General features: G+C 47.4%; 3 protein-coding genes across 6 annotated transcripts in view; all 3 read right to left on the bottom strand.

The window, feature by feature from the left end:
* Positions 1-23,357, bottom strand: part of LOC310756754 (uncharacterized protein) — a 37,383-nt gene that overhangs the window by 585 nt on the left and 13,441 nt on the right. The gene's annotated exons all lie outside the window — the stretch shown is intronic.
* On the bottom strand, positions 831-23,355 carry LOC310757179 (uncharacterized protein). Of its 3 annotated transcripts, XM_083602413.1 has the most exons (4): positions 22,626-23,355; positions 21,472-21,574; positions 5,090-5,179; positions 831-3,270 (listed from the first exon to the last, which is right to left on the bottom strand). In XM_083602413.1, the coding sequence occupies exons 3-4, from the start codon at positions 5,124-5,126 to the stop codon at positions 2,516-2,518; spliced, it is 792 nt and encodes a 263-aa protein (XP_083458539.1). In that variant the 5' UTR covers positions 5,127-5,179; positions 21,472-21,574; positions 22,626-23,355; the 3' UTR covers positions 831-2,515. The 3 variants fall into 3 exon arrangements, with proteins under 3 accessions (XP_083458539.1, XP_083458540.1, XP_083458538.1); XM_083602414.1 differs by lacking the exon at positions 22,626-23,355 and having other exon boundaries at positions 21,487-21,577; XM_083602412.1 differs by lacking the exons at positions 21,472-21,574; positions 22,626-23,355 and adding an exon at positions 7,399-8,104.
* On the bottom strand, positions 13,818-20,638 carry LOC310758103 (uncharacterized protein; the record flags this gene model as incomplete). Its single annotated transcript, XM_083604040.1, has 4 exons — positions 13,818-14,682; positions 16,101-17,597; positions 19,098-19,317; positions 20,576-20,638. The coding sequence occupies 4 exons, from the start codon at positions 20,636-20,638 to the stop codon at positions 14,621-14,623; spliced, it is 1,842 nt and encodes a 613-aa protein (XP_083460166.1). The 3' UTR covers positions 13,818-14,620.

The following is a 23,357-nucleotide window of genomic DNA, read 5'->3' as shown; positions in this document are numbered from 1 at the left end:
AGCTCTCACTGTTAGAAAGTTCTTCCTGGTGTTTAGCGGGAATCTTCATTGGTTCGTGTCCTACCCTCCGGAGCAGGAGAGTACGAGCTTGTTCCCTCCTCCATGGGACAGCCCTTGATTTATTTGAAGAGGGATATCCTATCTCCTCCCAGTCTCCTCTTTTCCAGGCAAAACATACCCAGCTCCCTTAAGCAACCATTTCTCATAAGACTTGGTTTCCAGACCCTTGATCATCTTGGTCGCCCTCCTCTGCATGTCCCAGCTTGTTAATATCCTTCTTAAATTGCTTTTTTTCTGCTGCCATCGCCCCACTTTGCCAGGAGGGGGCGCGACAGGGGGGAAATGTAGCTGGCAGTCCTCCTTTCCCTCACTACCAAGTTGTCTAGGAACGCAAACAGTTGCAGCACTCTGTTCCCTTAACTCATTAAGTGGCTTTCCAGGTCGAGAAAGTGAGCAGAGGAAGCAGAGGCTATTTGCAGAGGCAGCGCAAGGGCGAAGGCGTTCTGGCCATTTGCAGCCTCATCTGGGTGCAAAGGAGGGTGCCTAAAAGCAATGCACCTGAAGAAGTGTTACATTTCCAAAAAGGGTGCAATTTTCCAGCTGCAATTGCTCAATTTTTTAGTTTCATATCTCCGCTTGGGCAGGCTTGGCTCCGTATGCAACTCAAGCAAGGAGCTCTGGCTTTGCTTCAGTCAAGGGATATGGGAAGCGGATCCAACTGAGCAAAGAGAAGCAGCTTGAACCAGACCTCAAACCTCAATATTTATCTAAATCTGCTGTCGTTATTGCACGCTAGGGGCTGGAGGGAAAGTAAAGAAAACTTGCAGGAGTGAAGGGTGTACAGTCTTTATTTATGTTCAGCCCCACAACAACCCTGTGAGGTAGGCTTGGGGTGGGGGTGGGGCTATTCCCATTTTCCAAATGGGTTAAATGCAGCTAACTTGGACAAGACAGGAAGCCTACCTATGGGCAGGACATGAAGCCAGAACTTCCACACCCAAATTAAAGCCTCTTATCTACTGAGGCATCCAATACAACAACAGAGTGATAAGGGTTCTCAGAAAAATTAAGGTTCAGGCTTAAAAATTAAGGCTAGCACTAGAATTTTGAAAAGGGTGTGAAACCATTTTAAGAAATAGACTTGAAAGGCACGAGCCGATGCATGCTTACTTATGAGCAAGTCCCGAGGGTGGAAAGTTAAATGTGCATCGGACTGCCACCTTAAATGTGTTTAAACAAATAGAAAGAAAGTACCAGTGTGTGAGTTAATTTTGGTCTCCCGTTTGCTATAAACAGGGAAGGGATTTGTTGTTTACCAAATAATATTCTTTACATGTATAAACAAAGACGTCCGTTAGCGTCTCTAACCGAGGCAACTAAGAATACTTTTAACATGGCAGTGATCAACTCCATCGGATGCAGCCTTGTGTTTAAGAGCTTACCTGGTCGCCACAGGCGAGCGGGAATTCCAGGCAGGCAAACAAGCAAACTGGAGAAGGGACAGATTGCTCCACAGAAAGAAACAGAGCGATTCATACCTTCTCCACTAGTCCACTTTGGTGCAATGATAAGAAACTTAGGTTTCTATGTTGACCATGGAGGAGGGAAGAAACCCAAGTTTCTTATTATTGCACTTCCCTCCTCCATGGCCAGCATGGACTTGCAGTCTACTTGCTTTTAAGTAGGCATATCAGGGCCGGCCTGAGCCATTTTAGCTGCTTCGGGTGGAACAAATGGCAGCCTCTCAGGTCACGGTGCGTAAAACCAAAGGCTGGGAGTAAAAAGACAACAGCATAAGACCATTTGCTACACTTTCATGACACCCAAAATTAGTTGCCTGAGGCAGCCGGCTCACGCTGTCTAACGGTTTGGCCAGTCCTGAGGTAACTTCTGTGGTTTTTATTTACAAGGCTACTCTAAGAACATAGAAGATAACAAAATCCTTTACTGGACCAGGAAACTGATGATTCTCTGGTTCGAATCGCCTGATGTTTCCAGCAACAGGTTCCTGCCTCCCTTCTCCAGGTCCTCGTTGGGAAATTCTCTGTTGAGTAAGGAGCAGTTGCCTCGCTTTAAAAGTTTTCTCCCAGGAGGGAATCCTCCCATGTACAAAGAGAGCTAAACATCAGAAAACCTTGCCGCCGGGCCTGCGACACACACCAACCAACCAACCAACCACAGCCTGTCAGCAGTGGCGGCCATTTTGTCAGCCTTGTGTGGACTATGAGAGGAGAGGACTTTTGACTAGTATCTAGCTAGGCGTCAGGGTCCAGAGTTGTGCAGGCCTTGCATGCCCTGAACCGAGCACTCGTGGTATCAGAAGTGGGGAAACCTGTGACTTTCCTAAAAGTTGCTGAACTCCAACTTCTACCACCCCCAAAGAGTCGTGGAGATGGCAGACGTTGCAGCCCAGGAACTCCAGAAGGGCCGCAGGCCCACAATTTCTGACTTCGTACGGTTTCACCGCCAACGAGCTTCATGCCTTTCGACCTTTCCTCAACGGAGCGAGGCTTTTTCACAAGGCCTCGCCAGCGTCAAAGCGCTTGCTGGGCTCCGGGAGTTTCACGAGGCTCTTCCGCGCGTGGGCTCGCTCGTGCTTGAGCAGGCCTGAGCTCTGCTTGAAGCGCTTCCCGCACTGGGGGCACTTGTAGGGCTTCTGCCCCGTGTGGTTCCTCTTGTGCCTGGTGAGGCTGGACTTGTTGCTGAAGGTGTTGCCGCACTCGGCGCAGCCGTAGGGCTTCTCTCCGGTGTGGATCCTCTCATGCTTCACCAGGTTGGAGCTCTGCGAGAAGCGCTTGCCGCAGACCGAGCAGCTGTAGGGGGTTTCCCCCGTGTGAGTCCTTCTGTGGACCAGGAGACTGGAGCTTTGCTTGAAGCTCTTGCCGCACGCCGAGCAGCGGTAAGGCCGGAGCCCCGTGTGGTTCCTCAGGTGGCGGATGAGGCTGGAGCTCTGGCTGAACCTCTTGCCGCAGTCGGGGCAGCTGAAGGGCTTCTCGCCCGTGTGCTTCCTCTTGTGCCGCGTCAGGCTGGACTTGTTGCTGAAGCTGTTCCCGCACTCGGCGCATCCGTAGGGCTTCTCCCCGGTGTGCGTCCGGTCGTGGGTCAGGAGGGCCGACCGCTTCTTGAAGCCCTTCCCGCACTCGGAGCACTTGTAGCGTTTGTCGCCCGCGACGGCTCTCTCGCGGCTCGGCGTGCCGCCAAAGCTTTTGGCGTAGAGGGGGCAGTAGCGCGGGGTCTCTCCCGGGTAGATCTTTCCGCGCTCCTCGCTGCCTGGAACAGAGAAATGGGCCGTCAGGTGTCAGGAGCAAGTGGGCAGAAAAATCACACCCTGCAAGTTTGGCGTTAACTCTTTACAGTAGTACCTCTGGTTGCGAACAGGATCCGTTCCGGAGCCCCGTTCGCAACATGAGCAGAATGCAACCCGCGTCTGCGCATCACGATTCGCTGCTTCTGTGCATGACATCATTTTGAGCGTCTGCGCATGCGCAAGCCGCAAAACCCGGAAGTAAGCTGTTAAGTTGTGGGTGAACATATCAGACGACACAGCGATTCTTCAAACAGCTCCTGTTTATTCAGAGGCCGGAACAGAACTGAACTGAAGGGGTCAGTCAGCCTGCTTATATAGAGCTCCAGTACAACGTTACTGTAGCAACTTTCTAAAACTATCCAATCACTGAACGTCACTTTCGATCCTTCATTTGCATAACTATCTACAGTATCCCCCTGCTGGCCCAGGGTGAGAACTTCAGTACATAACATAAGCCTTTCCGGTACTTCCGGGTCGCCGTGGGACACAACCTGAAAAGATTTAACCTGAAGCAAACGTAACAAGAGGTATGACTGTATTAGCAGGAATGTGATCTGCACAGACCAGGCAGTGTGTCAGGCCTAGTGAGCACAGCATTCCGTCCCTGGTAGGTCTTGCCCCCATAGATCTGTTGCCGAGACTGAAACCACCCCCCCGTCTCCCCACAGCTAAGTCTCCTCCTCTCCAGAGTTTTCCCAAGCAATCAGAGACTGCGCCTGCATGCAGCCAACCTCTCCTCCACCCTCTTCAGGCCCCTGCCTAGACCTGTAAGACCACTCCAATTGTCTGGGCATTTTATTTGTGGCACCGCACCCTACAGAATATCATAGGGCGGTGACCCAAAAATGGGCATTTTTCGCTATTACCCCAGGACTATGGAGTGTGCTTTGCTGTGCTTGACATGAAGCCTGTTTTCCCCAAGTGACTCCTCAAAACCTGCTTTTATTTGCCCAAGTTCCCAGAAATCATTTTTTATGCTACAGCTTTACCGTGTTTTTGTTTTAAGAGCTGTTTGACTGTGGAACAGTCTCAGGAGGTGGTGGACTCTCCTTCCTTGGAGGTTTTTAAGCAGAGGTTGGATGCAGACATCTGTCATGGATGTTTTAGTTGAGATTCCTGCATTGCAGGGGGTTGGACTAGATGACCCTCTGCACCCAGGATAGTAGCCAAGCAGGAAACCAGAGAGAGGAAGCCCCTTTCCCCACTTCCTTGCCTTGCACAGAAAGGCAGCATGAAGTTGTGTGTGAGAGAGAGGGAGGGAGGGAGGATTTAGACACAGGAAAACAAGCCTATAAATGTCAGAAATTAGATCGTTATAACAAAAGAAAAAAACTCTATGGAAAATCGCATTTTAAAATTTACTGCTCTCTGGCGCCATCTGGTGTTGCATGTTTATAGTGCATCCAAACCACTGTTTCTTTACTAATGTAGCTAAGTGCAGAGATTCAGGTCTTGCTTGAGGGCTTCATAGAGGCATCTGGGTGGCTACTGTGAGATCAGGATAATGGACCTCTGGCCTCTGGCCTGATCCAGCAACGCTCTTTTTAAGTCTGGAGGGACAGAGCCCTTCACCATCTCTCAAACAGGATAGCAGAAAATGAAATAAATGGCAGGCTAGTAACTTCCGTGGGCTCGTTTACACGGGCTATTTGAATGTTTTAAAAGCAAACACCGTCAGGACAAAAACATACAAGCAGAAAACCCACATGCACCACAAGCAAGCATGCAGCTGATGACAAATATTATAAAGAAAGCCAGGGTCTCTATCGGATGCATCCTTACCCAACAAGATGGCGTCACCACCGTCATCTGCCTGCATGGTGTCTCCAGATACAGCTCTTGGATATGAATCCAGCAAACTGACTTGCTCCCCTGGGAAGGGCAGAGTCACATCACCCACGTGGAGAAAAACAAAGGTAAAATATAATATATATTAGCCCATTTGGTGAAATGTTCTGGGTGGGTTTGAGCATGGAGTCTGCACTGGCCAGGTTAAAACTGCACCAGCCAACACTTTACCTCCACACTCAAAACAAGGTTTTGTTTTTCCTTTCCTTTCTCTGTATTTAGGGTATATGCAGCACCCTAACCAGACAGGAGGACACTTCATATATCTGATAAAGTTGTCTTAGAAGCCCAGGGAACCATCTGCTAGGAACAGTCACAGATAGCCCATGTTGGCATTTGTAAGGTGCTTAACACATGCTGTGTAATGTTAAAAAAATCCTTTGTCTTGATTTAAACCACAAGGGACAGCACTAAGCATCTTGATCAACATCTTGATTTTTATTGATGTTAAAATCACCAACCTGACTGAGACACATTAAGTTCAAGGTGTGGAAAAAATGGATAGAGGGGGTTCTTTGGAAGCTTTTAGCCGCTATAAGATCCACTATCCTGTAATATTACATATGGTATGTACAGTTGTTTATGGTTTTTTATATTAATTTTGCTGTAAAATTGTGTGAGATTACGATATTGTATTTATTTGCATTACCTAGAGCCTGTTCTACTGATGAAGCGAAACAAGGCTAATATTCCAGAAATCCTTGTCTTTGTGAAAGGACTCTGTGGAACTGTAACAACCCTTCATTATTGGACTCTATGAACAGACAGCTGGAATAGACACTTATACATGTATTGACCCTATGCATGAACTGACTAGAGAATGAACTGATCCACTGGGTCTTCTGCTTTTTTCGTTGAATCTTATGAGACTTCCGTTGAAATCTACAGTTTGATACAATGAATAGTATTTATTCAAAAGTACAGCCGGTTACGTCTTGTGTGTTTATTGAGTATGTTTCACGTAACCATAGGTTTGTTGTTGTTGTTTTGCTAATGTTAATACCAGAGCAGGAATTTCGAGCATGAGAGGGGGTGGGGTGGCAGAGAAGGGAAGTCATCCCTCAACTCTATCCCTCCTTCTCCAGTCTCTTTAGTAGACTATCCTGTAAAGAGGCTGAGGCTGCAATAGGAACCCCATTTACCTGGGAGTAAGCCCCACCGAATTCAGTTGGATTTAGCTATGGTTTTCCCAGTACTGATGTATGGAAGTGAGAGCTGGACCATAAAGAAGGCTGATCGCCGAAGGATTGATGCTTTTGAATTATGGTGCTGGAGGAGACTCTTGAGAGTCCCATGGACTGCAAGAAGATCAAACCTATCCATTCTGAAGGAAATCAGCTCTGAGTGCTCACTGGAAGGACAGATCCTGAAGCTGAGGCTCCAAGACTTTGGCCACCTCATGAGAAGAGAAGACTCCCTGGAAAAGACCCTGATGTTGGGAAAGATGGAGGGCAAAAGGAGAAGGGGATGACAGAGGACGAGATGGCTGGACAGTGTTCTCGAAGCTACCAGCATGAGTCTGACCAAACTGCAGGAGGCGGTGGAGGACAGAAGTGCCTGGCGTGCTCTGGTCCAGGGGGTCACGAAGAGTCGGACACGACTAAACGACTAAACAACAACAACAAGGCTTAGGATTGTGCCACAGTATGTACTGTTTTATTTAACAGATATTTATGTCGCTTTTCAGGCCCCAGAGGTCCTTTCAATGCAGCCCAATTTAAAAAAACCCTAACAAAAATAATTGCAACCCAGCACCACAGTCCTATCAGTACAAAATTTACATGAAGGAAGGTCCACTCCCTTTTCTGTTGCAGCTGGCATAGAAACAAAGAATACTAGCCTCATAACAGGCTAGTTTTTTGGGGTTTTTTAAAGGCAGGTAACTTTTGTAGCCTTATTTACAAAGCTAGGTTGCATCTGGACACTGATGCATGCCTTCTGCAATAAATTTCTGCTGCTTTGAACTTTGTTGCCCATCTGCCTTTAATATAACTACATGGTGGGGGACGGGACTTGCACCTTTAGCAAGCTACACCGGTGGAAAATTATCAGCTCTACACATCTCTTAAATGCAAGAGCATAGGAATGTGCCTTATAGTGAATCAGATCGCTGGTCCAATCGACACGGGCTGGCAGCAGCACTCCAAGGTTTTAGGCAGGTGTCTCTCCCGGCAGCCTCACCTGGAGATGCCGGGAATCGCACCTGGCGCCACTCCATCGCTCTTAGAAGCCTTTCTTCTTACCTGTTCAGACAGCAGCCCTTAAGAACGCCCCTCTCGGGCAGATTTCTTCTTCTCCTCGACCAGCAGCTCGTTGACACTCTTGACTGTCACACGTACTTTCTACCCCGCGTCAATCAGTTAACACGAATCTTCGGCGCGCGCGCACGCACCGGGCTCCATCCTCGCCGCCGTCCAGGTGGTGCGCACATGCATTCATTTGAAAGAACCGCGGCTGCGTGCTCGGAATGCAGAGTCCGCAAAGGGAGGCAAGCAGCGTCCAGACGGGGGCCTCTAATCCGGATTAAGGGAGCTCCGGCGTGCACACGCGCCCGGCAAAGCAGCTTATGGATTGAACGAGGGCGCAAATGGAGCTTTTTTAAGGAGCGGGTGGCTGGAGGAACGCAAAGAAGCCTCGCTCAGTTCCCCCTTATTGTTGTGCTGGGTTTTGTGGGTTGCTATTTCCACCCCTCCTCCCGCTTCCAAAGGCGGGTTTTCCTTTTCTTTCCGCTTCCCATCATGTGGTTGAAGCCCAGCCAGAAGATGGGCAAGGCGAAGCCCTCACCAATCGGCTGTTTGAGCGCATGGATGAGGGAGGCTGGAAGGAGGTTTTGAAAAGAGGTGCCTGGGGGCCAGTTGGGATGCGTCCTCCAAACTAGCCTGAGGGCACCAGGTTGGGAAAGACTGTCATCCTGGTCATTGCCACGTTTTTTTTAATTCATCCATGCTTATCACTTGCATTCTTTGTATTTAAGCGGTGGATACAGCACGTAAGTTCTAAGACAAAGCAGTCTTTCCTTCTGGAATAATGCACTTTACAACAAACCGCCAAGGGCTGCATCTTTCCTTCAGCTGTTGCTGTGATACATAACAAACCTGCTCCACTTCTCAGTAAGCAGATTATTTTGCTTCCGACCCTCGCTAGCTCTTGTTATGGTTTTTTTTTTCTTTTCTTTTTTCATTGGCATGTCTTTATTTCACATTTCAGAATCTGTTAAACTCTTGGTACAGAAGTTGATTCCATTTGCAAAAGAACTTATATTTTCTGGCAAAAATAGAACAGAAGGTACTACAATGGTACTTCAGGTTACAGCCGCTTCAGGTTACAGACTCCACTAACCCAGAAATAGTACCTCAGATTAAGAATTTTGCAACTGTAGCAGGAACCCCCCCAATCATTCAGTTTGTACAACCTTCACACACACTCACACACTACTTACGCTACGCTTCTGTTATAAATTCATAGAAAATCAACCATGCATCGGATTTGCACTGTTCCACTTTTATTTTACTCCATGAAGGAAGGACTACAAAATGGGGAAGGTTTGATACAGGGCAGCCATAATCCTTGAGCATACCAGCACATCCACAGGAGCCCTGCCCAGTTGCTATGCCAACCCTGATGGTCCTAGACAGAAGACCATCAAGATTACAAAGAACTTGCATATGGGAGTGGATTCAGCACGGACTGGAACAAAGGACAATAATCAGCTCTTCCCTCTGGGGGCAGGAAACTGCAAACTCCCCTCTGTCACCTGGAAAGTACTCATGGGGAGGGGGAAAGGGGGAACCAGCCAGGTGACAGGACACTCAGGTTACCACCACAACTCCTCCCTCAACCCCTCCTTTCTGTGATGTATGTCTCTGGGGGTGGTCTTGATCTACAGGGTGGCAATTTCAAGTCTTTATAAGGTCTTGCACACCATTTTTCTTTGTCCTTCCTCTCTCCTGCAAGTGAGGGGAGCACCCTGTTGCAACAGTTCAATAAAGGCTAAGCCTACAGGCTGCTGTTTTGCTCCAAGTTATCCTGGTTGGTGTCTTTGTTTTTGTCCAAGGGAGCCCTCGGATTTTTCCATTAACACTTCAGGATGAGAACAGAAATTGTGCGGCAGCAGCAGGAGGCCCCATTAGCTAAAGTGGTTCCTCAGGTTAAGTACAGTTTCAGGTTAAGAACGGACCTCCAGAACAAATTAAGTTCTTAACCTGAGGTACCACTGTACATTAATTGGACTCAATAGTGCTCCCAAGCAAGTAAAGTGAACTTGATAAAAAGAAATGTACAGGTAAATTGTTGCCTCAGTGTTTTCTCTAGTCCTTCACTCACGATGCTGATGCCTCCAGTTGCTTCAATAGAAGCTGCATTGCAGATAACATCCCATGTAAATCAACACAGTGATGAACCAATTCATCTGGTCATAAAGCAAGAGGGGAACTCAGACTTCATGCAGATCTACTTCATTCACATCGTTTCTGCTATGCAGGAGGCTGTGGTGTCATCAAATCGATGTCTGTTAATTTTCTAGCTACCCAAACTCCCACTGCAAAGAGACCCAGGTTAACTATGAGGTTCCTGCGAAAGTCACTGCGGTCTGTGGCAAAGCGGTAGGCGCCCCAGATCCAGCCCCAGAAGAAGAGGAAAAAGAGTTTGGATTTGATATCCCGCTTTATCACTACCCGAAGGAGTCTCAAAGCGGCTAACATTCTCCTTTCCCTTCCTGCCCCACAACAAACACTCTGTGAGATGAGTGGGGCTGAGAGACTTCAGAGAAGTGTGACTGGCCCAAGGTCACCCAGCAGCTGCATGTGGAGGAGCAGGGAAGCGAACCCAGTTCACCAGATTACGAGACTACCGCTCTTAACCACTACACTACACTGGGTCTCTGGCACTACAGCCCCACAGCCCCTCGGGCGTTACCACGCTGGAGCTGCTTCCACCGCTCGCTGCTTGCCCACCCATCGCCATCGTCGCTGCTTCAAAACCTCCTCAGCGACGCACAAGGGCTCTTCTCAGCTCTTGTTATGTTAACTTACCCATATATATGCTACGAACCAGAATTCCACAGTCCATGGGAGTTTTGTGTTTATGCTTATTCAGGGGTGTTTTTGTAAAAAGTAATAGGATTATGAGTCTATAATGCCACTAACTAAACACTTGCATTTGCCCCAAAAATGCCAGCAGCGGACTGTGGGGGTGTGCGCTGTGAGAGGGGTCAAGAATGAGTCCTTGGGATAGCAAGGTTGGGACGCCTTTGGAACAAAGGTTCTCAAAGAGAGGATGGCAGGAGAGGTTGGCAAAGGTGGTGGCAAGATTCAAGGACAATCAAAGGAACATTTTAACATTTCAGTGTAGTATAATATATATTTATATATATTGCAGAATACAAACCTCTCATCTGTTTGGTGAAAAAGAACCAGCTGGGTGCATATCTGTTAAGAAAATAAATATCTATTCTGCCCTTCCTCCCAAAGGAGCCCAGGGCAGCAAACACCAAAACTTTTTTTAAAAAAAATACCGTATTTTTCAGTGTATGAGATCTTTTCCTAAATTGTTGAAGTTTAAAATAAGGGGTCGTCTTATACACAGATAGTGCATAGTGCATTGTCTTAATTTTAAGTCCCCCAAAATGGGAGCATCTTATACATGGGGGCGTCTTATACACGGAAAAATATGGTATATACAAAACGTACCGTATTTTTCCCTCTATAACACGCAGATTTTTTCTCCTAAAAAGGAAGGGGAAATGTCTGTGCGTGTTATTGAGCGAATGTGTGGTCCCTGGAGCCAAATGGCAAAAAAAATCAGGCAAAAATCAAATCGCGCATCTCGGAGAAGGGAAACCTGAAAAGAGGAAGTGGCTGCTTTCCTGCATTCTGCCTCAGGGTCTTACTGCCCACCCTCCTCTGTTTCCTTGCTGTGTTTGCTCAAACGGAACAAAGAGCAGGGAAAGCCCCTCCCCTCCGGGAAAGCAGAGTGTCGTCTCTGTGCTCCGGTGCTGCTGAAAACATGCAGGAGGGAGAGAGAGAGAGAGAGAGAGAGAGAGAGAGAGAGAGAGAGAGAGAGAGCTGGCTGGCTGGCTTGGGTGGGTAGGTGAGGGAAAACTTTTGCCTTCCTTTCCTCCCTCCCGTTATACCCCTCTCCTGCATTCTTAGCCAGCTGCTTCTCTGCACACCCCTCGCGTGCTCCTTGTCCATTCTGTATTTTTCCTTCCTTCCCCACTTAAAATGTGGTTAAAAAGCATGGATCCACATGGATCCTCAGGATCTTTGCATTGGGTCACCCCAAATTCACCATCAGATCACATAGCATGTCCATGGCTACAGCCTGCCCCCCAAAAATCACACACGCACTGTTGCCTGGGGCTGCAATGGTGCAAAAATGTGGTTAAAAAGCATGGATCCACATGGATCCTCAGGATCTTTGCATTGGGTCACCCCAAATTCACCATCAGATCACATAGCATGTCCATGGCTACAGCCTGCCCCCCCCCCAAATCACGCACCCACTGTTGCCTGGGGCTGCAATGGTGCAAAAACGTGGTTACAAAACATGGATCCTCAGGATCTTTGCATTGGGTCACCCCAAATTCACCATCAGAGCACATAGCATGTCCATGGCTACAGCCTGCCCCCCCCAAAATCACACACCCACTGTTGCCTGGGGCTGCAATGGTGCAAAAACGTGGTTACAAAGCATGGATCCACAGGGATTCTCAGGATTTTTGCATTGGGTCACCCCAAATTCACCATCAGATCACATGTCTGTGGCCACAGCATGAAGCACAAAAATGATACATCCACTGTTTCATTCAGAATGTTTTTTCCCTTGTTTTCCTCCTCTAAAAACGATGTGCGTGTTATGGTCAGGTGCGTGTTATCGAGCGAAAAATACGGTATTTTAAACATTTTCTTAAAAAAATTAAAAAACCTGGACACATTAAGATAAAAAAACAACTGCATGCCCTCATAACGAATAATTTCAAGGTTGCCAAGCACATTATCTTTTGACCATCAAATACCAAGGTGCATAACCATATTCTGACTGAAAAGTAGAATCACTACCACCTCCTTATGCTCCCAGACTCTCAAGCAGGAGGCAACTCGGAACTGCAGGAATGAAACTGAGGAGGGAAGTACTATTAGGAAGTCACCTGGTTTCTCACAGGAAAGGAGCCATACCTGTGGTTTTACCTCTTCTTCAGACAGGGATGGGGAAACTTTAGCCTTCCAGGTCTTGCTAGGACCATGAGCTAGTACAAACCCTCCAACATTTCTCCGATGAAAATGAGGACGTCCCATTCCATAAATGATAATTTTGCTATTTATACCCCGCACATCTTACTGTGTTGCTCCAGCCACTCTGGGCAGCTTCCAACATATATAAAAAACATAATAAAAGATTAAAAATTTTTTTTGAAAAACCTTCTCTGTACAGGGCTGCCTTCAGATGGCTCGGGGGTCAGATAGCCCCATACCCTCCAACATTTCTCCAATGAAAACAGGGACAACCTAAGGAAAAATGGGACATTCTGGGATCAAATCAGAAACCGTTATGGCTTCTCAAAATCAAGGATGTCCTTGGAAAATAGGGACACTTGGAGGGTCGGCTAGTAACCTTGGTATTCAATTATTGCAGTGTCTGCTGTATGGGGCTACTTTTGCGCCTGGTTAAGAGGTGTCACTGGTGGAAAACACTGTGGCTAGACCGTTGATGGAGGTAGAGTCTTGCTGGCACATCACTCTGACGTTCAGAAGTCTGCAATGACCACCAACATGCTGCCGAGCCAGGTTCGAAGTTCTTCTATTGATCTACAAGGCCCTTATCAATTTGGGTCAAGTATCAGCTCCCTTACCTGCTCATTGAGGTTTTTGGATGCTCACAGAAGCCATGCGCTCAGGATTGTCAGCTCAATTTTATGAAACACCCTTCCTGTTAATTTAGATCTGAATTAAATGTGTGGACACAACTCTGTTGAACTTCTGGTGCCTATTGAGGATTTTTTATTTTTTATTTTATTCCAGCAGGTATTTTAACTTATGTCTGGTTTTAAAGTTTTAACTGACTTTTATATTTGTGGTTAGGTAAACCTCTTAGAGACGCAGGTGGCGCTGTGCTGTAAACCACAGAGCCTAGGACTTGCCGATCGGAAGGTTGGCGGTTCGAATCCCCGCGACGGGGTGAGCTCCCATTGCTCGGTCCCTGCTCCTGCCAACCTAGCAGTTCGAAAGCACGTCAAAGTGCAAGTAGATAAATAGGTACCACTCTGGCGGGAAGGTAAACAGCGTTTCCGTGTGCTGCTCTGATTTCGCCAGAAGCGGCTTAGTCATGCTGGCCACATGACCTGGAAAAACTGTCTGCGGACAAACGTTGGCTCCCTCAGCCAGTAAAGCGAGATGAGCGCCGCAACCCCAGAGTCGTTCATGACTGGACTTTACTTTTAAACCTCTTAGAGATTATGATAAATAAGTAGAACAGAAGTTGTTTAAATAAATGAATGAATGTTCCCATCATCCCTGGCCACTGGCCATGCTGATTGGGGCTGATGGGATTGCAAGAACAACTGGTAGCCAACCAGGGACACCATCCCTGCCCTAAAAGTTTGTTGTGTGATCCAACGGGAAAGAAGCAATCCGCAGGCTAGGTAAAAGATCAGTCAAAGCCAGGGTTCAAATTAACAACAACAACAAAAATGTTTAATGAAGTTCATTTACGGTTCCAAACATAATTTATAGAATCACAGATTTTGAAGGGACTTTTGCAACGCAAAAAGCCCCCCACCTCAACACAAAATCCTTCATTCAGTTTGAAACCATACCAGACCCTGCTTAGCTTTGCAAATGTCCTAGAAATTTTATTGCTGCACCGCTAGGAGGACATGTTGTTGTTGCCCTGAGCAAAATGAAATTCATGTGGCACCCAAAGAAGGAAGTGTTGCAGTTATGGGCAACTTCAATTACCCTCACAAAGCCATCTTCACACAATACACTGAGAGCACGATGAATTTATTTAGGGTTGCCATATTTCAAAAAGTAAAAAAACGAGGACACCCCAAATTGTTGAGCTTCAATTCCGCCTTGGAAATCCCGGTAATGTCCAGGAAAATCCAGACAAATGTCAGCCCTAATTTATTAAAATCATTTATATATCACTATTAAAACCAGAAGTTACCAAGGCGATGTATAACAGCGTAGCTTAAGGAAGTCCACCAAAACACCTTTAACACTCTTAAGACTATAATAACATACACCTGCTGTATCTAAGGAACAATGCAAACTTCTTCTCTGCCTTGGGTTTTGTAATCTCAGAAGGAATTTCTCCAGCTGTAGTCTTCTGCAACGCTTGCGCCACTTCTAGGGCTTTCCCTTTCGCGTGGATTCTCTGTTTATGAAGAAGGCTCAGCCTTTTGTCACACACATGTCAGTCCCAGGGTTCTCTTTCCCATGTGGCTCCCATGAGGTCTTGCCAGGCTTAGCTCCTAGCAAACGGCTTTTCACGCTTAGCGCTGGAGTGCTTCTTCCTCGAGTCATGGGCTGCAATGAGAAACAGATTGCAAATTACTGAAATCAAAACAAGGGAGAAAGAAATGAAACCTCTGTCACTAGATGTCAACTGCCGGCATCTATTGTTCAAGGTGGTGGTTGTTGTTATAATATTTTATCCCACCCATCTGACTGGGTTGCTGCAGCCCAGAGCATAGCTGTCAACGTTTCCCATTTTTTAAGGGAAATTCCCTTATTCCGAATAGGATTCCTTGCAAGAAAAAAGTTGACAGCTATGGCCCAGAGGCACCATCTTCTGTAAAAGATTGAGAAGACCTGCCAAGATGTTCTGGCGTTGCACGTGCAACAACCCACAACATCCTGGTGTCCTGTGCATGCCACATCTCCCCAGGGGGGAGAGCCAAACGCCCTCAGAACTTTGAACATTGAGAAGGACCTCCGCACCCCAAATCCCCTCACAGAGCTACAATTCTCAGAGTGGTTTAACAATCAGTCCCTCTTCACAGGGAACTCTGGGAATTATAGCTGAGAGGAGCCTCCTAACAATGCTCAGCACCCTTAACAAACTACAGCTCCCAGAATTCCTTGGGGGAAGTCATCCGAAAATAGCTTCGGGCCATCACTGCCTTTGTAGTTCCATCATGCTTAACTGGGTGCTAGAGGAGAATGTTTGCAGGAACAGCCCAATTCAGAAAGGATCTCAGGTAAAAGGGCCCAGGAAAGAGTCTCTACCTGAGCCTCTGGAGATCCACTGTCAGAGTACCGTATTTTTCACTCACATTTTTTCTCCTAAAAAGTCAGGGAAATGCCTGTGTGTGTTATTGAGTGAATGTGTGGTCCCTGGCGCCGACTGGCCCGTGTGCAGGGGCAAAAATCAGGCAAAAATCAGATCGCGCATCATGGAGGAGGGAAGGCTGCAGAGAGGAGGCTGCTGCTTTCCTGCATTCTGCCTCAAGGTCTTACTGCCCACCCTCTTCTGTTTTTGGTTGCTGTGTTTGCTCAAACGCAACAAAGAGCAGGGAAATCCCCTGCCCTCCTGGCAAGCAGAGGGGAAAGGATCGCGTTCTTCCTTCTAATTCCTTCCTAGTCACACTGCGTGCAACCAACAGCCACCACCTCCTCCTCTCCGTGCTCCGGTGCTGCTGCTGCTGCATCCAGGGAAGCATTCTAGGGACTCGCAGGCAGCTGGAAAACATGCAGGTGGGAGAGAGAGAGAGGGCTGGCTTGGGTGGGTGGGGGGGAACTTTTGCCTTCCTTTAGATAGATCATGCTGAGCTAGCTGCACTTACGGTCTGATTTCGTTACGAGACAGCTTCAGGTATTTTGGACTGTTTCAAGTACCTCAAACCAAGAACAGATTTCTCTCTCACACATCCACTCCATGTTTTTGAAACATTTGGGTATGCAGTAAGACATTTCCCAAATACTGAGGATTAATAAGTTCTCACCTCTGTGGGTTCTCTGGTGTCTGGCAAGGTTAGTTTGTCGAGCAAAGCATTTCCCACACTCCAAGCATTGAAAAGGTTTCTCTCCTGTGTGGATTATCTGGTGATCTGCAAGGTTTGTCCGCCAAGCAAAGCATTTCCCGCACTTGATACATTTAAAGGGTTTCTCTCCTGTGTGGACTCTCTGGTGTCTCATAAGGACTGAAAGATACGCAAAGACTTTCCCACACTCTGGGCACTGAAAAGGTCTCTCTCCTACACGTGCTCTCTGGGGATCCACAAGCTTTGCCTGTTGAGCAAAGCATTTCCCACACTCTAACTCTTGAAAGGGTTTATCTCCCATGTGGATTCTCTGGTGTCTTGCAAGGTTTGTCTGTCGAGCAAAGCATTTCCCGCACTCCAAGCACTGGAAAGGTTTCTCCCCTGTGTGGACCCGTTTGTGTTCCACGAGGTTTGCTTGTCGGGCGAAGCCTTTTCCGCACTCCAAGCACTGGAAGGGTTTCTCTCCCGTGTGGCTTCTCTGATGTCTGCTAAGAACTGACTGATAAGCAAAGCACTTCCCACACGACAGGCACAGAAAGGGTTTTTCTCCTGCGTGCACTTTCTGGTGCAGCCTGAGGTCTGTTGGGCGAGCAAAGCATTTCCTACACTTGGTGCACTGAAAGGGTTTTTCTCCTGCGTGCACTCTCTGGTGGAGAGTGAGGCTCGTCTGTCGAGTGAAGCACTTCCTACACTCCAAGCACCGGAAGGGTTTTTCTCCTGTGTGGATTCTCTGGTGTCTCATAAGGGCTGAACGATAAGCAAAGGCCTTGCCACACTTCAGGCACTGAAAGGATTTTTCTCCTGTATGCACACTCTGGTGTAACGCAAGGCTTTTTCGGTGAGCAAAGCATTTCCTACACTCCAGGCACTTGAAGCTTTTCCTTCCTGTGTGGATTCTCTGATGACTATCAAGGTGCAACGGATGAGCAAAACATCTCCCACAGTCTAGGCACTGGAAAGGTTTGTTTCCCGTGTGCGTGCTTTGGTGTAGAAGGAGGTTTGTTTTCTGAGCGAACCATTTCCCGCACTCTGGGCATTTAAAGGGTTTCTCTCCCGTGTGGATTCTCTGGCAACTGTCAAGATGCGACCGCTGGATAAAACCTTTCCCACCCTCCAAGCCCTGGAAGGACTTCTCTCCTGTGTGGATTCTACGGTGGCTCACAAGGTCCGTTTGATTAGCAAAGCATTTCCCACACTCTAAACACTGACAAGATTTCCCTCCTGTGTGGACTCTCTGGTGCAGCGTAAAGGTCCGTTTCTGAGTAAAGCATTTCCCACACTCCGGGCACTGAAACGGCTTCTCTCCTGTGTGGATCTTCAGATGATCCACAAGCTGCGAATTGCGAGAGAAACCTGTCTTGCAGACCAATGTTTTATCTCCCTGAGGTCCAGGGAGACGTGACGTTTTCGTAAAATGTTCCCCAGGCTCTGAGCAAGGTTCCTTTCTTGTAAAGTTACCTGCTCAGGGAAAATAAAATACGGACAGGATTCACTCCTGTGAGCACAGAAAACAGTATACACACTCACCCAAACACACATATATGCACACAGGTGTGTGTGTACACCCCACCCCATGTGGCAAGTATATTAAGATGCGTGCTGGTAGAAGTATAAAAAGTTGTGAAGTTCCCAGGGGATTTTCTTCCCCTCCCCTCATGGTTTAACAAGCTGCTCTGTGAAGGCCCTCCCCTTGCTATAAAAGTGGGTGAAGTCTGGGGTGAACTGTAAGGGCAGGCGAGTTGTGAGGGGATCGGTCAAGGTGTGGGTGAGGCGTAAAGGGAGAGGGGTTTCATCAGCACATCCTCCAAGGGCCCCTATTTTCAGGGACAATCCCGGATTTACAGAAGCCATCCCAGTTTCCTTAAAGGTAAAGGGACCCCTGACCGTTAGGTCCAGTCGTGACTGACTCTGGGGTTGAGGCGCTCATCTTGCTTTATTGGCTGAGGGGGCCGGCGTACAGCTTCCAGGTCATGTGGCCAGCATGACTAAGCCACTTCTGGCAAACCAGTGCAGCGCATAGAAACACCGTTTACCTTCCCGCTGGAGCGGTACCTATTTATCTACTTGCACTTTGACATGCTTTCGAACTGCTAGGTTGGCAGGAGCAGGGACCGAGCAATGGGAGCTCACCCCATCGCGGGGATTCTAACCACCGACCTTCTGATCGGCAAGTCCTAGGCTCTGTGGTTTAACCCACAGCGCCACCCGCGTCCTCCCACTTTTCCTTAGGACATCCCTATTTTCATTAGAGAAATGTTGGGAGGGTATGGAGCCATCTGAAGGCAGCCCTGTACAGTGGTACCTCTGGTTGCGAACAGGATCCATTCCGAAGGTCCATTCGCAATATGAAAAGAGCGCAACCCACAGCGGCGCATCTGCGCACTTGCGGGTTGCGATTTGCCGCTTCTGCACATGACATCATTTTGTGCCTCTGCACATGCACGAGGGGCAAAACCCAGAAGTAACCCTTTCCAGTACTTCTGGGTCGCCGCGGGACATAACCCTGAAAGAACGTAACATGAAGCAAACATAACATGAGGTATGACTGTTTAGGGAAGTTTTGTTTAATGTTTTATTACGTTTTTATATATGTTGGAAGCCGCCCAGAGTGGCTGGGGCAACCCAGTGAGATGGGTGGGGTATAGTAATACAATAATTGTTGTTGTTGTTGTGAGTATAAGTAATACAATTGTTGTTGTTGAATAGACTGTCCCTATTTTCATTGGAGAGATGTTGGAGGGTATAGGTCAGGTGTGGGCAAAGGGCACTTGGCAAAGGGGCCGGTGGAATTGATCAGTGAAGCAAGCAGGGCTGGCAGCCCCTCATATTCAAATATTTTAATATCACCCTTACATCATTTTTTTTTTTTAAAGATGCTTTCAGGCAATTCATAATTATGTGCTTGCAGATGGTTTGCCAGTAATGTACAGGCATCTTAGACACGCCTCTTTCTTTTACCTTGGCCTGATGGGGTACCAGTGACCCCCCAAAAGTCCGGCACCCATGGCTCCTCCCCTCGTTCCAGCTGGACAATGAGGTCAGGCTTGGAGACTGGAAATCCTTCAAAAGAAAGACAAATAAAAGGCAAACAATGACTGCCAGCAGGCAATTGATACTTCCAAGTTCCTTCTCTAGGTCCCCCCTTTACTGGCTTAGCTGACACAGCCCAAAAGACACTCTACGAAAGGACGGTCACCTATATTTTAATAATTCCGTGTTATGAATTGGTTTGACGCAGAGGAATGGTAGGAGGAACCAGCTGGGGAACACCTAAGGGAGTAAAGCTCAGGGCCCAGAAAGTGGTGGCAGGACGGTGATGAGTGGTCGGAGGGAGAAGACTGGGAGGAGGAGCTAGGCGTAACAGGGCTTAGTGAACTGGGAGAGTATGTGGGAGAGACAAGTTCAGGAGCAGAAGTGGAAGCAGGAGAGGAGGAAGGCCAAGAGGGAGAGAAGAGTCAGGTTGGTGAAGAAGCCAGGGGGTCTCTCCCTCCTGCTGAGACAAGCTCCCCGTTCCCCTGGTCTCCCAGAACAAGAAGAGACGTGAAGAGGGCAGAGGAGAGGTTGGCTTCATGCAGGCGCAGTCTCAGATTGCTTGGGAGAAACCCTGGAGAGAAAGGAACTTAAAGACGACGGTGGGGAGGTGGGGACTTTCAATCTCACCAAACTGATTCATGGGGCAAGACCACCAGGAATGACCTGCTGTGCTCAATAGGCCTGACACTCAGCACATCATGTTCTTGCTAATAAAGAGGTAGCTCAGGTGGCTGGCTGGTTCCTGCCTCTCCGTTTTTGATTATTATGATTTCAATCTTTCTGAAAACACAAGGGACTTAGGGTGGGGTGGGGGGAAGCATAGCAGGACCCTTGAGCATCCAATGGTTCTCACTCCAGTTAATAATAATAATCATAATAATACTTTTTATTTATACCCCGCCCTCCCCAGCCAAGGCCAGGCTCAGGGCGGCTAACAAGCAATACTAAAAACAAGTTTAATCAATACAGCTTAAAAACAAGATTAAAATACAACAATTAAAATACTGAAACATTAAAATATTAAAATGCAGCCTCATCGCAGGAGAAAGGAAAAGAAAAAAGAAAGAGGGGGAGGGAATCAAATTGGCTCCAAGCCAAAGGCCAGGCGGAACAACTCTGTCTTACAGGCCCTGCGGAAAGAAATCAGATCCTGCAGGGCCCTGGTCTCATGAGGCAGAGCATTCCACCAGGCCGGGGCCAGTGCTGAGAAGGCCCTGCTCTGGTTGAGGCTAATCTGACTTCCTTAGGGCCCGGGACCACTAGGGTGTTGCTATTTATGGACCTTGAGGCTCTCCATGGGGCATACTGGGATAGGCGGTCCCGTAGGTACCGGGGTCCTAGGCAGTTGAGGAAGAAATGTTCTTACCCAGCCAGGCGACGTTCTTGTAGTTCTCCAACATTACGTCCTTGTCTTTGTCTGCGGTCCAGCAGAGCCCCTTGGCCCTCTGTGAAATACACAGCCACATCCTCAAAGATCACTGGCCTCTGTGAGAACAAAGAGCCCTTCCTTCAGTCTCCCAGGAGGTGACAGTGACCCTCTCCCCAGGGAAAATAAAAGAACCCTCGATTGAGAGACACAACCATTTTGCCTAGGAACATTCTCATGCACCCACAGAGGAGTGAATCCAAGGACAAGCCCGAGAATGCAGAATCAAATGGTTTATATCCACGGGCATCCAAAAAGGGGTGGGGTAGGGGGGGAAAGGCAGGTTTGTCCCCCACATGCTGCAGCGAAACCTTAACTCCCTGATTCTCAACTTTTGTTGTGAGGCAAAGAGCAAGTTTCTAGCATTTGTTGAACCCTGAGATGTGAGACAAGAACATACAGTGTTACCTTGGTTCTCAAACTTAATCCATTCTGGAAGTCCGTTCCAAAACCAAAGCGTTCCAAAACTAAGGCACACTTTCGAATAGAAAGTAATGCAAAACGGACAAACCTGTTCCAGACTTTTAAAAACAACCCCTAAAACAGCAATTTAACATGAATTTTACTATCTAACGAGGCCATCGATCCATAAAATGAAAGCAATAATCAATGTACTGTACTATAAAATATTTTTTGTTTAGGCAAGCCTATCCACACATGTAGAATGCTCGACATGTGTTTTAATCTGTTTTTTGCTGTATGGTTGATTTTTATTACTTTTTGAATGTTTTAAACAGTTTTTGACTTTTTTACTGATAATTTTATTGCTTTATTCTTTTTGTAAAACGCTTTGAGGTTTTATTACAATTGAGAGGCACATAAATTTTGAGAAGCTAATTAAGTAAATAAATAAACAAATCTTCCAGCTGTTACCTGGTAACTTCCTACCTGAAATGGTTCCACTGTGCCCCTTTTCTTTGTCCTAGAAGGAAGGGGCAATTGGGACTGAATCTTTGTTGGCATTCTATACAAAGTCCTTCTGCACGTGGGGAGGGAGGGGGAAGCAAAATGAAAGGGAGAACATTTCAGTAAAATACATTTTCGGCAACAGATTGTATCCGAGAGGCAATGTGGTGTAGTGGTTAGAGTGCTGCGCTAGGACCTGGGAGACCAGGGTTCGAATTCCCACTCATTTATGAAGCTCGCCACCTTGGGCCAGTCACAGTCTACCTCACAGGGCTGTTGCGAGCATAAAACGGGGTAGAGGGACAACCACATATGCCGTCGCCTCGAGCTCCTTGGGGAAAGCTGGGGTAGAAATCTAATAAATAAATGAGAGGCTGTTTGAGATCACCTGGAGTGAAAAGACTGATGTGAGGGAATGACACAGAATTACCAAAACGATTAAGGTTTTAAATGACAATTTTAGGTTATATTTTAGTGATCAAGATTTAATATATATTTTTAACTGCTGCTATATCTGAATTGTCTCTGTTATACCCAATTGCAATTCAATGTATTCCTGTTGTGTTTTATGATTTTCCTGATATTGTAAGTGAGCCGGAACTGGTCTGTGACCGTAATAATAAAATTCATTCATTCATTCATTCACAGAATTGCTGGGATTCAAAAGCAGCTGGACTGCAGCCGGAGCATGGCGAAGGCTGAATCCAGCTGAGATTCCTGCGTTTCAGGGGGTTGGACTAGATGACCCTGGGGTCCCAACTCTCAAGATTCTATTATTCTTTCCTTTACCGCCGAGATCTTTTAATTATATCCTGACTTTGGGAATTGGTAGTGAAAAACCAGAATTTTAAAAGAGCAGCCTAAATCAGTCACACAAACGGCCCTCTCTCATTTGACACCCCGCTTTCTCCCGCTGCCCAAATGCAAGCGCACCTTTTCCTCTCTCTGCAAGGAAGCGTGCAAAGCGAAAACAAAGGAATGCCCCACTTCTGGCTGTCGGACGCGCGCAGCCCGGGTTGCATTTATCTCCCCCTTGCAAGACCAGCCGCCCACCGCGCCTCCTTCAAGACCCATTAAACCCCGCGCCCGACCCCTACGCCCACCGCCCACCCCCTTCTTACGACAGGGAAGCAGAAGGCAAGAAAGCTCTAGCGCGGCGGGGAGCTGGGGGCCCGGCTTTCGCCTTTCCAAAGCGCAAAGGCTTGTGGGCGTTGTAGTTTTCTGGATTGTGGCCGCTTTGTTAAAACCAAGGGGGTCCCCGCCCCTCCAATCGCTGGAAGGTATGGCAGATAAAACTCCAATTGCATAGCAGTGGTTCTCAACTTGTGGGTCCCCAGATGTTGGACTACAACTCCCATCATCCCTGAGCTCTGGCCTTGCTAGCTAGGGGCGATGGGAGTTGTAGTTCAACAACATCTGGGGACCCACAGGTTGAGAAAGGCTGGCATATGGGCTAAAGGAGATGGCAAAAGCTGGGAATGTTTGAGCGCGGCTCCCTAAGGGGTGTGTGTAAACTGTCATAAATAAATTCCTTTTAATTTTTCTTCTCTTCTATTCCCTCCCCCTTTTCTTCTTCTTCTTCTTCGCTTTCCTTTGGTGTTTTTCTTTTCTCTTTCTTCATTTTTGTTTAGTTTCTTTTATTTTGTGGTATTGTAGGACCATCCATCTCTGCATGAATTTTAATAAAATCATGAAGACAGGAGTACCTGGCGTGCTCTGGTCCATGAGGTCGCGAAGAGTCAGACACGACTAAACAACAACGAAATAAAATCATATTTTTTATTTTAAAACCTTTTTTTGGATAAATACCCCTGTAAGCTTGGATTATCGTCGTCTTTTTGCAGTCTCAAACT

Source organism: Podarcis filfolensis (assembly GCF_964270895.1).
Source record: "Podarcis filfolensis genome assembly, chromosome: 2".
Classification (NCBI taxonomy): Eukaryota; Metazoa; Chordata; class Lepidosauria; order Squamata; family Lacertidae; genus Podarcis; species Podarcis filfolensis.
This window is presented reverse-complemented; position numbering and strand designations above follow the sequence as displayed.